Genomic DNA, 12397 nt, shown 5'->3' with positions numbered 1-12397 from the left:
ATACTGATATTGATATTGATAGTGAACATATGAAGGAACAGTATAATTTGCCAAATAGCAAAACAAGAGCAAAAAGCCTTTGGAATATATATAGCACATAAAATTAGCTGGAGGTAAAATTAAGTGAGATTTGATTGAGTTGAGCTTTTCAGATTGTTCTGAATGTTGTCCCATGTTGCAGGTGCAGTGTAATCCAGTCATTTCAGCATGGAATTAGCATCAATACCCCTATTTTCAGGACTTCTACATGAATTTAAAGAATATGTTAAGAATCTACAATTTACGGAAGCCCTAAAGGGTCATACATACATACATTTTTATTCCACCCGTTTTCCCGTGATAACGAGATAATTAATTCGAGATCTCGAGAAAACAAACGTATTAAATCATTGCAGGAAACATCATTTAGTGTAGCAATGTCAGAGGAGCAGGAGAATACCGATCACCGCATCACACATCTCTTCAATCAAGGCCTGACACAGGCTGAAATAGCTTTATGCCTTGCTATAGATAATGTACACATTAGTGTGCGTCATCTGAGAAGACTACGGAAGCCGAGAACGGCCATCAATTTTTTATTTTTATTATCTCGTTATCACGGGAAAACGGGTGGAATAAAATGTATGTATGTATGACCCTTTAGGGCTTCCGTAACACAATTTACAGACAATAAAAAAGTTACAAAATTGTCCAAGATGAGAGTGAAATTTTCAATGAAAATTAAGAAGCTGTTTACCGCTGCATTCTGCTATATCGTTTTTACTTTATGGTATAGCTCTTTAACATAATATATGAAGATACTGTTTTCTTAACTAGTATCTATTTATCAATCTGTTTATTAAAATTGTACTGCGGTCCTACTGGATGTCAGTAATGTCTTCACATAACACTACATACATACATATGTTTTCTTGGGTGGAGTTTAGGATGAGGTGATCAGATTTCTGTCTGATATTTAATCTTGGCTGCTTCTGTGAAAAGTTGGGAATACTTATTGTTGTATGCAGGCTTTTATGTTTCACATGGAGGCTCTATTTCCCATTCAGTATATCTAAGAAAAAGATTAGTAACATTTTTGCTAAATGCAGTGACCACCTTCCAGTGGACCCTCCTCACAGCATCCATAACAATTTAACACTAAATTGAATAATATTAAAGATGGCTCCATATCACTTAATACAGAGGCTTAGGACCAGTTCGCCTGAACGGAATGCAGCCATCATTGTTGTTTTGTTGTGCTTTTCTTGTTGTAAGAAAATAGACACAGTTGCACTTTGAAGCTGCTGAACAAAATGTGTTTTTCATTAACAGGTGGAAAGAAAGAGAAGTGACAGACAAGGCAGGAAGCTGTGTTAATGCCGAAGCGACTGCTGCTCTCAGCGACTCCCTTTCAAGTATTTTCCCTGACAACTAAGTGGACGAGATCTTGAAGTGGTGGTTTATTATCCAGAGGACATTTTACCATGTCACAATAAAAAGACACACATGTAAACAAGGTAGATAACTGAATTTCATTTAGCTACTCTGGCTCGATGTCACGCTTGAACATAGCAATTGTTAATGTTATTAGTAATGCCTGTATTTTTTCTATAACCATACTTTCTGCTGGAAAGGCAGACTGGTATGAAAGCACACATGCTACATGTTTTCTTACGGCTATAAGATGGCAGTGGTGGCAGGTTGAAGCAGGGTAATCCAGACAACACTCTCCAGCTACATTTTTTCCCCTCGGGGACCCCAGGAAGTTCCAAGGGCCTCCCACCTGGTGGTCATGCCCAGAAAACCTCCAACAGGAAAATCAGCTCAACTTGCTGAGCTCCTAATTCTTTTCTCCTCTATCTATTTTAAGTGTAAACCCAGCCACCTTATAGAGGACACACATTTCTGGATGTATGTATTCACAACCCCATTCTACCACAGTGTGACCATAGTTGAGGTTTATTCTATAGATGAACTGGTACATCAGTGGGGCCTTCTGGGCAGTGAAAATGTCTCATTAGATCCTTCAGTACTTTTTATTGTAATGCAAGTTGAAGAGACAATTGACAAGTGTACTGTGTTCTTTCCTCATCCAAACCTAGGTTTGACTTCCACAATGAGCTCAGCACATCTTTAATGAACAAATGTACAAATATTTACAGCGAGAACAACATATTTGCGACAGATCCTTGTTTTTTTTCACTATGCACACAAATAGCAGATATGTGGTCCATGTTCCATCACTCAAAATAATTTGCTTGAAACTCCATCATCTTTTTCAAAAACTAACACTTCCCTGTTTTCTTCCGCCTCACACACACTCATTAAAATCATAAAAGGTGCTTCTTTGCTCTTGTTAACTTATTTTGAGGTATTCTTAGTGAATCTTTAGTGAGCATGGTCTTCACGAAGCTGCTGCTTTCTTCTCTTTGTAAGTCGCCATCATTTTCTTGATCTCTGCAATGGCCTTTCCTGGGTTGAGTCCCTGTGGAGCAGTGGGTCAAACAGACTGTGAGAAACTGAAATTCTATTAACTCTGTATTACTGTGTGTGTGTGTGTGTGTGTGTGTGTGTGTGTGTGTGTGTGTGTGTGTGTGTGTGTGTGTGTGTGTGTGTGTGTGTGTACCTTTGGACAAGTCTTAGTGCAGTTCATGATGGTGTGGCAGCGGTAGAGAGAGAAGGGGTCCTGAAGTTTAGACAGACGTTCCTCAGTGAAGTCATCACGGGAGTCAATCATCCAACGATACGCCTGTGGGACAGTAACAGTGTGTTGTTTACTCCATTAGGAAATATTTATGCTCACTGCTATAGAAATGCAGGTTAACTAGAAATAAGAGAAAGAAACTTTTTTCACTATCAGTTAAAATTAACCACATATCTAATATTCAGTACATGACACAATATCACGGTAAATTGTTTGTCAAGTTGTGTTTGCCTGGACTGTGAAATGTGGAGTATTGACAATATTACCTTCAAATATTTGATATGAACATAACAATTCTAGGTCAGAACTGGTGAAACTAATGACAGCTGAGTTTAAGTTGCTCTAAACTGGTAATTTATCCTTGTTACCACATTTAATTAGTCTATTATTGGGACACAAATCTCCTCATTAAATATGTTTTATGCTGCTTTCAGACATGTACTGAACCTGGACATTCTCCTGAAATGATCCAGAGTCAGTTGCTCAGGACATTCTCCGCAGTTTTTCTGGAGTTAGTGTCCAAAAGATAGATGTTCTAAGACTGTCTTCAACCCACCTGCATCAGGACGGCAGGTCCAAGGTATTTGTCTCCGTTCCACCAGTAGCTGGGACAGCTGGTGCTGCAGCAAGCACAGAGGATGCATTCGTAGAGGCCGTCCTGTTGGATTAAGGACGACAGCTTACTCTGACAGTCTCTGTGGTGTTTTACAACACGCCATAATGCTATTGCAACAAATGTGGTTCTGCTACATTTCCTTGTGAGTGTAACAAACCAGGAATGTGAAGGAAATACTGGTCAGCGCATCTGTTATCTGCCAGTGCCAAGATATGACAACCTGCACAATGGCTGCCCAGGGGGTGCGTAATATCTTCTGTGTAACCTTCTGTCTTTCTCACAGTAACATGCTGGTTTATTTACCAGTTTTTGTCTGTCCTCCACCGACTGGAAATACTGCTCCTTCCCTTCTTGAGCTTCATCCTTCTTTTTCAGGTAGGGCTCAATGGATTTGTACTGTGCATAGAAGTTGCTCATATCCTGGTGGGAATTAAAAAAAAAAAAAAAAAGTAATGCCAGACATTCAAACATGCAATTTTCTTAATATGAGATATTCATTATTAAATTCATGCCATTTTTACATGGCAGTCGTCATTATGCTCTGATGTTAATGACCATCTGCTTTAACAATTTCAAATATGGCCATTGAGTTTAACTCCTTTTCTCCTCTTGCAATACTTACAGGCACCAGATCTTTGACCACATACATGTGGGGGAGGGGGTAAATCTTGGTTGGTTTGCTTGTGTTTGTGTCGATTTTATTAAGACACGCCAGCGTGTTGCCTCCATTAATGTTCATGGCACATGAGCCGCAAATACCTGAGGAAACACACAGTCAGTTGGTCACTGACATCTGAAACAAAGGGTCATGTCTCCATGTTTCATTTGCTTTTTTTGAATCGAGGTAATTTTTGTTTCCTACCCTCACGACAGGAGCGTCTGAATGTGAGTGTTGGGTCCATCTCATTCTTAATCTTAATGAGGGCATCCAGAACCATTGGGCCACAGCTGTATAAAGAGGAAGACATCAATAAGTTATGTGCTACACTAACATAAAAACTAAATTCCAGCTTGGTAATGTTTTACTAATAGAGCGGCTCATGACTTACCTGTTTAAATCAATTTCATAAGTCTGCATTCGTGGCTTGTCTCCGGCGGTGTCGGGGTCCCAGCGGTATATCTGGAACTTCTTGATTCTGGGTTCAGTAACCGGAGCAGCTGCTGTCTGAACGCACCGCCCCATCTGGATCACAGATAATGAACAGAAGCAGAATATAAGACTCAAACTCAATTAAGAGTTGAGTACGAAAAAAATCATAATGTTACCAAGCTGAAGGTCATATTAACTAACTGCACATCGGCACAGCACTTACAGTCAAACACAAGATGTACATATACTCCATATAAGCTGAACATGTATAATGTAAGAATTTGGACAAATTGCACAATCACACAACCTCTATCATCAACAGTCTTGTATTTCCATTTTTATTGTATATAGTATCAATATTTTATAATATTTCATATATATATATATATATATATGTAGCTTTCATTAGTATAAATATATAATTATTTATAATATCGTGTGTTTTTTCTCAGTATTACTCTTACTTAATTTTTCTCCTTGCCCTGCTACTTCCTTGTGCTGCTGTGTAAATGCTTCCCTATCTTATCTAAAACTAAGCACATATCCTGTAACACCAGAGTATCTACTTGTAGTGTTACATGAAATCATAAAACAACAATGATACTTCATTTCTATTGCTCATTTCTAAAAGAACAATGAAGTGATAACACCATACCAAAGTCTGGCATGAGATCCAATTCATAAAATCTTTCTTTTGAAAACCTTACAAAAAAAATACAATTATTAAAAAATCATGATGTTCAAAACGTCAGAATATAAAATGGAATAATGTAGACTCATTTTCATGATATCACCAGGTATTATTACACGTTATCATATGGCCAGTTACTGAGCAGAAGCATTAAGAATTTATATACACTGAATCATAGTGTTTATAAATACTGTGTCCTCTGTTTGCATAAGAAGGTATTGAGTCTCCTCCTAGTGGTAGGTTGGGTGAACTGTCAGGACAGTGTTACATCACTGTGCTGTCTGTGATTACCTAACTGACTTTACAGGACAATGAAAGACGTCCTTTAACACAATAAGATCAATAACTCTGCTTAGATTAAAGTATTAAGATATTTACGAGGCTTAGCTGCTTAAACAAACGTCCAGACCTGCTTTATCAGTCTTTAACACGAGGGAGCAGCTGCAGCACAGCTCCGCTCATACACAATGGAGAGGTTAGCTACTGATCAAGTAGTGAAATGTTTTAACGGAGGAATGTAAACAGATGTTTCTACTGAATGACTTCACAGGTATCAGCGTGTGTCCTGTACGTCCTGTGACACACACACACACACACACACACGCACGGTGTGAGATCAGGGTGAGTCCCCACAGGTCAGTGTCACACACTCTTTTAGGTGATGCAGTGTAGCCTACCAGGAGATACATGGTCCGTACATTAACAACAAAACACAAAGCTGCTAACACAACATGCCTCAGAGTTGTGTTCAGGCACGTGTTGTGGAAGAGGTTGTACTCACCACCATGAAGCCACAGCTCCTGACGGCCAGGACGTTTCGACTCAGGGAGACACAGACCGCCGACATGTTGGAGGCTGGATGTGTTTGACTCACACTAACACAGGAACACAATACAGACACACACTCTCTCTCTCTCTCTCTCTCTCTCAGCTGCCTGTTGTCTACTCTACCCTCTGTTACATGAAGCCCCGCCCTCACCTGCGTCAGCAATGTTGCCTTCACGATCTCCCGCTGAAATCGCAACTACCACACAATGCGCCTGTAAACAACAATGCCGCCACCGGAGAGGAGCGACAGCACAATGGGATTCGGCCATTAATATGGAACCAGTCATTTATCTTTGTTTTATCACTATTTTAGCAGAACTAGGGTGCGAATAAAGACGTTGTCTGTACCTCTGCACACGCCTAGTTCAACTGTCCGACAGCACTTGAAGAGGCCATATGTAAGAGTCTTTCACAACTCTCATTGCAGTGATCCAGGGTCAGTTACATATATACACTTATATTTATTTATATATAAACATACAGAACCATGCTGTATGTGTAAGTCATTAGAAATGATCATACAAATTGTTTGACACTTCCAAATTGTTCTAATTTGAACTTAATAATAATAATAATAATAATAATAATAATAATATGCTCCACAATGACCTCTGAGTTTATATTTTACCTTCTTTTATATGGAAAGCACTTCTTGCTTAAAGGGATAGTTCACCCAAAATTGAAAACTCACTCATTATCTGCTCACCACTATGCTGATGGAGGGGTAGGTAAAGTGTTTGAGTCCACAAAACATTTTTGGAGTTTCAGGGGTAAACAGCTTTGCAGCCAAGTCTAAATGTCCCCTGATATCCTCCTCTGTGGCCACGTTTATGCGTGGATCACATTTAGGCTAAAAACATGGTGTAAATGATACTGTTTTGAGTCGAGTTTGAATGTCAGAGCTCGTGCACACTTGGATGACACAACAGGACTGGTGTGGAGGCATTTAATGTTTTATTTTTCTGTTTTAAGGTTGAGGAATCAGTCACCATTTACTTCAATTGGATTTTGCTGCAACACTGTTTACCTTTGAAAAGAAATTCTGATTCTGTTTAGTACTAGTAGTAGTATCTTTTTCAAAATCAGTCCTAATTCTTCATTCATCTTCTCATCTCACTTAAAACTGTTGGTCCAAGTGACATGTCTCTGATGTGATTTTATGATCATCAATCAATCAATCAATCAATCAAGTGTATTTATATAGCATGCTATCACAACAAACAGTTGTCTCAGGGTGCTGCACAAAAGTAAAAATCCAACTTGTTCCGCACCGAGCAAGCATGAGCAACAGATCATCTGCTGCTTTGTTCAGACAAACTTGCCAGATAGATATGTGACGATCAACCCTTTGAACAGACACCTGAAACTGAGTACCACTTATATCTGAATCGAGAACAAAAGAGGCATCTGTTCTGAAGGAAAAGGCTGTAAAATACAGTAAAAATAAACCCAAATGCACCTTTTAATCACACATTACTCATCCACTCATGATGTCATATACTAACTCTTTTATTATCCTACTTAAAGATGCAGTAGGATTTGTGCGGCTCCATAGTGAAGAATGACCATTATATATCTGCAAGGATCAATAAGGTCGCTGATCAGTACCAGTGACTCAGAGATTACATGACTCTCTGTGAGATTTGTGGCCCACAGCAGAGAGGCCCAATCCAGCGGAGTTTCAAGACATTCAGAGAATAATTGTTCTTAGGGCTACAACTAACAATTATTGTCAGTATCAATTTCATTATCAATGAATACTATTATTATCTATAATTTCATGATTAATCAATCATTAATTTTGTCGGTAAAATATAAGAAATTGTGAAAACGTTTTTCTCAGCCTAAGGTGACATCTTCAATAGTCTGATGAGAAGCTGTGACCAGCAACTATTTGGAATTACTATAACCTCAACCAAGGCCCAACAGTCCAATTAAATTCAATCAGGCTGCACCAAATTTCCCACACTCATATCAGTCCCTAAATATGCCAGATTTTTTTCATCAAGAAAGTGTTAGAGTTAGAGAGAGAGAAAGTTTTAGGGTTAGAAAACCACAAATGTGGCAAAAAACATAAATGCTACCTTAAGATAAGCAGTATAAGTACACAGAACGTGCTTAACCACATCCTGCAGTTACACAGAGGAACAATAGAGGAAAAAACAGGAGCAGATGCTAAAACATTTAAGCCACGTATACGTTTTTACTATTGCTTAACAACCAACATATCTGTTTAATAGCTGTTTATTTAGCAATTCTGCATCTAATCTAATTATTTTACTCCCAAAGATTTTTAGAGGGTTGGAAACCAGCAACAGTGTTCACCCTTGGGTTGCTTCTTCTTTCCTCCAACTAAATTTAGCATGCTAACTGGCTAGCCCTGGCCCAGTCAACTCATCTTAACACTTTCCAATTGTGGTGTCCAGTTTACCCCGAGGGTGTTGTGCTCAGAGGGAACATTATAAACTCTAATATTGCAAACAGTGCAACAGTGGCTCACGCTTTTGGCAAGTGACCATCACCACCATCTGGCCAAGAGATTATATATGAGACAATAAACAAGAAACAATGTACCTCTATACAAAAAATTAAGGCTAATGTTTTTTTTTAATGCATACATTTGTAGGGTTTACATAGAGCCAATAAGTACAAAGGAACTGTATCTTTAAATCAGTTGAATCCAGTTTTAACTTGGTATGATAATAAACCAAACTGATTTAAAGTAGGCCAAATCCACAGTGCTGTCAGACGTGAAATTAACCACATAGTTATAAATATCTGCTTCTTTTCCTCCCAGCTATGACTGAACATGAAACGGAGATGAGACGCCGGAGTGATTGGATTGACGTGGAGGCCAAAGCTTATGACCCGGTGGAGCAGGAGGATGTGAACCTGATCCCGAAACAGATCTGCCTGAAAACTGCTGAACATGGACTAACTAGCCTTGAATGTATAAGGTGAAGGTAAAATGACTTTCCACTCTCCTTAATCCTCAGGGTAACTGGCACGTTGTCGTCTGCGATCGCTCTTAGCTGTAAGTAGCTGTTAAACAAAAACCCCAGAGGGCAGCAGTGAGTGTAGCTGCCACAGTGGAGGCAGTGGAGGTGTTAATTGTGGTTTTATTTTCCTGGCAGGACGGCAGGAGCAGTGTTTGGGGAAGGATTCTGAGCTTTCATCGCTGACTGGAACAAACTCACAGCCACAGTAAACCCATGTCAGACCTGTCAGGGTTTGTCACACTTTGACCATAGTAGAACTGCAGGGGATTGTGGGAGTTAGTGGTGTTCATAATTAATGTACTGTACACTATGTTTCAAAATGTAGGTTTTGTTTTTTTCCCCACAGGTCACTGGGTTGGCCCTGTTGACAGTAGGAGTGTACTTGGCCAGGAAGGCCACAGCGGAGACAGGGCGCTACTTCAAGGCTCGTCGCTGTAAGCCCACACCAGTCTGAGAGGCCTCCAGGTGGTTAACAGTTGAAATGGCCATGAAACAGCCAATCAAGGTCAACCTAAGGGGCAAATCCAAGAATGGAGCCAGGGTTTTGTCGGTGGTCTTTTTAAAATTGTTATAAACTATTCATTTCATACAGTACTCAGTAGGCCTAAACAATGAATTACTTAAATGTCCATCTTACTGTGGCCCTTTTATAGCCCCTGATTTAGAAAAGTCCTCAATCTGCCATTAGTCAACCTTGATCAAAATTGTTATGTTGTTAATTATGTTATTATTTATGGTGTTAAAATTCCAGTTTACATCATCCAGACTGGAAGGAGATATGCTTAAATAATAATGAGGATTATTTGAAGTAAATGTAAAATCCTTTTTACCTAGGTTTTTCTTTTTAAATTAAATTTTGATATTTTGTCATTTCTAAGAACCACATTTAAATCAAGTGAATCATGTAACAGCAAGAAATGCATTAGATGTATTTTCTGACAAGAAACAGCATGTATATGTGTATTTACAGTGTCAATCTGCAGCACATACTGCTAATCTTGCCAAATGAAATGCATTGGAGAGAAATTTAGAATAGCATAAAATAGCAAAAACATAAGTGTGAAAAATAAACAGAACAAAACAACAAACGAGGTATCTTATAGATTGTGCCTCTTGTGTTCCTCCTGTGGGTTTTTTTTTTTACTCCAAAATCTTTATAAAAGAAAAAACTATTATATTCTTTGTTTCTGTTCTTTTCCCATTACCTTTCAGAAAATCTCTCTGTTCATTCAGGGATGGACTATGTCATCATGACAGGTGGAGATGTGGCACCCATGGGGCATGATGCTGTTAATGCCATATCACAATGTGTTTGAGTGGTCTGGCACCAGCAGGCGAGCGTCCAGGGCACTTTAAATTGCCCCTTTAATGCTCACTGCATCACCATTCAAATGTGTATTAACTATTAAATGTTGACTCTGACCGTTCAGTAATGTACATGTTACATACAGCAAATCATTTAACTTAACCCTCAGATAAAATAGCCGTTTTTAAAGTAATTGACTTTGCTCTTTTTACCACTGCAGCCTCTTGCAGTTTGCAGATGGAGTCACTGTGTTCTTGTAAGCGAGCCACAGTGAGTTCAGCTGCATTGCCATACACACGGTGATGATGCCCTGTGGTTTCATCACATATCCATGAGTCATGAGTTTTGCAATGCAGGAGATCGCTGCAAGGACCTCAGAGCTATACCTTCCATGCAGTCCTCTGCTGCTCCGGGAAGCAGAGCCACAAGTTGATGTCTTTCATTATTCACGGTGCATGGCTGCGCTTGAAAAGGTCATCGCCATGACTGAAAAGGTCACTGGCCAGGTCCTAGTAGTCTCATGCTGATTTTAGCCAGTAACCAGCCAGAAAAATTCACCTGTACCATCAAGAATTGCTTTCATGACATTTTAAACTATGCATTACCAGGTCTGGAGAAGAGGGGAAACATTGCTGCACAAATGTACAATTTTGTGCTGGGAGACAGTGAGTATACGGATATACGGATATATATACGGATATACGGATGAGTATACGGATATTATTTCAATAAAGTCTACTGTTTCTGCTCTATAGCAGAGGTGATTTGCCACTGCATAGGAGAACATTTGTCCCAAGAGGTTGCCTTGCAAGCTCAACTTGCATTACTGTGTGTTTAATGTCTTCAGTTCTGAAACCAAATTGACATCTGTATAACCTATTGCTTTCATGAAATTGTCTTTAAGTCCTAATAAAGTAGTGCACACCCAAGCAGAGGGCACTGACAAGTTCAAACCAGATAATCAATGATAGGAAGCGATTTAAGTGAAAGGCTCACTTACTGTACAGACAGGACTGGAGACTGGACAGAGCTGTGCAGCCATTGCAAAACAAGCTGAGTGAATAGTTGGTCATGAAATATCAAATATGGTGTGGCCTAACAGGTGAAGTAGAACAGCCTGTTGACTCAAAATATGACACTACTCTACTCCCCCAAATGTGGAGTTTTGATTGAAGAGATGATTGACTCAAGAGCTGATGATGCCATCAAGCAGCACTCACAGAAAATAGATTGGCTGCTGATGGAAGCAGGTGTAAGGAGGTTGACAAGGTCAGTGTACTCCTCCCTAAGGAAATGGCTGCAGGAGTCATAGCCCAGGAAACTATAAGTCCTTCCACAGCTCAATAGCAGCTCCATACAACTTTAGATATAGAGGCAGGTGTTATCCACAGAGAGGCTGCTGCTTTGAAGAGAAGTTTTAGGAACTTCAACTTGAAACAGAACCATTGGTGCTTTGGAAATTGAGGCCATCAAGGACACAAGTGAGAAGGCTTGAGGCACAGCAGTAGCTACAGGCACTGTTGTACTTGAGGTGATATAGTCACAGAGGTTCCTCTTCAGTCGGTACACTCAGGTATTGTGACCTTGCAAGACCAACCTTAAGAACACTTTTTAACATTGGGATTGGCTGTGGTTGAGGTGGAAGAGCAGTTGTTCTTCAAGCAGAAGGTCAGGGGCTTGAATCCAATCTCATGCCAAAGTCTGTGGGCAAGATGCTGAACTCCCCCCCCAAAAAATGGCCCCTCGTAGATGTTAAATGCACTAATTGCAAGTTACTTTTGCGTCAGCTAAATGACATGTAATGTACCATGTCTGTCAGGGTCAATGAACTTGCTCCTTGCCCAGGGCATTGCTACAAGGCTAGTTCCTGCGTTGCGTTTGTTGCATGACACTGCACCCGATTAACCCAGTTAATTGAAAATTTGACCCAGCAAACCTCTTTAGCTTGCTAAATGGCCACACCTTATCTGCCACTGGTCAGCAGGATACCGTCTAGCCTGCTGAGGGCATACCACATTCCACCACACAAGAAAAACAAGAAACCAAGAGACAGAGGCCATAGAGGTAGAAGGAATGTATGTAGCCAACTTAGATAAGGAATAAGATACGTGGTTGTGGAGTCAGAGTCCAGTCAGACTTTTCCAGGAAACTGTTGTCCAGGAAGATGAGTCAGCAACAGCCTCT

At 39.8% G+C, this 12397-nt stretch overlaps 1 protein-coding gene across 1 annotated transcript; it reads right to left on the bottom strand.

The window, feature by feature from the left end:
• Positions 1 to 1996: 1996 nt before the first annotated feature.
• LOC109630501 (succinate dehydrogenase [ubiquinone] iron-sulfur subunit, mitochondrial) lies at positions 1997 to 6055 on the bottom strand. Its single transcript, XM_020088732.2, has 8 exons — positions 5862 to 6055; positions 4349 to 4482; positions 4162 to 4247; positions 3922 to 4058; positions 3603 to 3719; positions 3240 to 3341; positions 2606 to 2728; positions 1997 to 2464 (listed from the first exon to the last, which is right to left on the bottom strand). The coding sequence occupies exons 1-8, from the start codon at positions 5925 to 5927 to the stop codon at positions 2384 to 2386; spliced, it is 846 nt and encodes a 281-aa protein (XP_019944291.1). The 5' UTR covers positions 5928 to 6055; the 3' UTR covers positions 1997 to 2383.
• Between the last annotated feature and the right edge of the window lie 6342 nt (positions 6056 to 12397).

The sequence above is a fragment of the Paralichthys olivaceus genome, chromosome 6, assembly GCF_024713975.1.
Source record: "Paralichthys olivaceus isolate ysfri-2021 chromosome 6, ASM2471397v2, whole genome shotgun sequence".
NCBI classification, from domain to species: domain Eukaryota; kingdom Metazoa; phylum Chordata; class Actinopteri; order Pleuronectiformes; family Paralichthyidae; genus Paralichthys; species Paralichthys olivaceus.
Note: the sequence above shows the minus strand (reverse complement) of the source record. Positions and strands in the feature narration are given on the sequence as shown.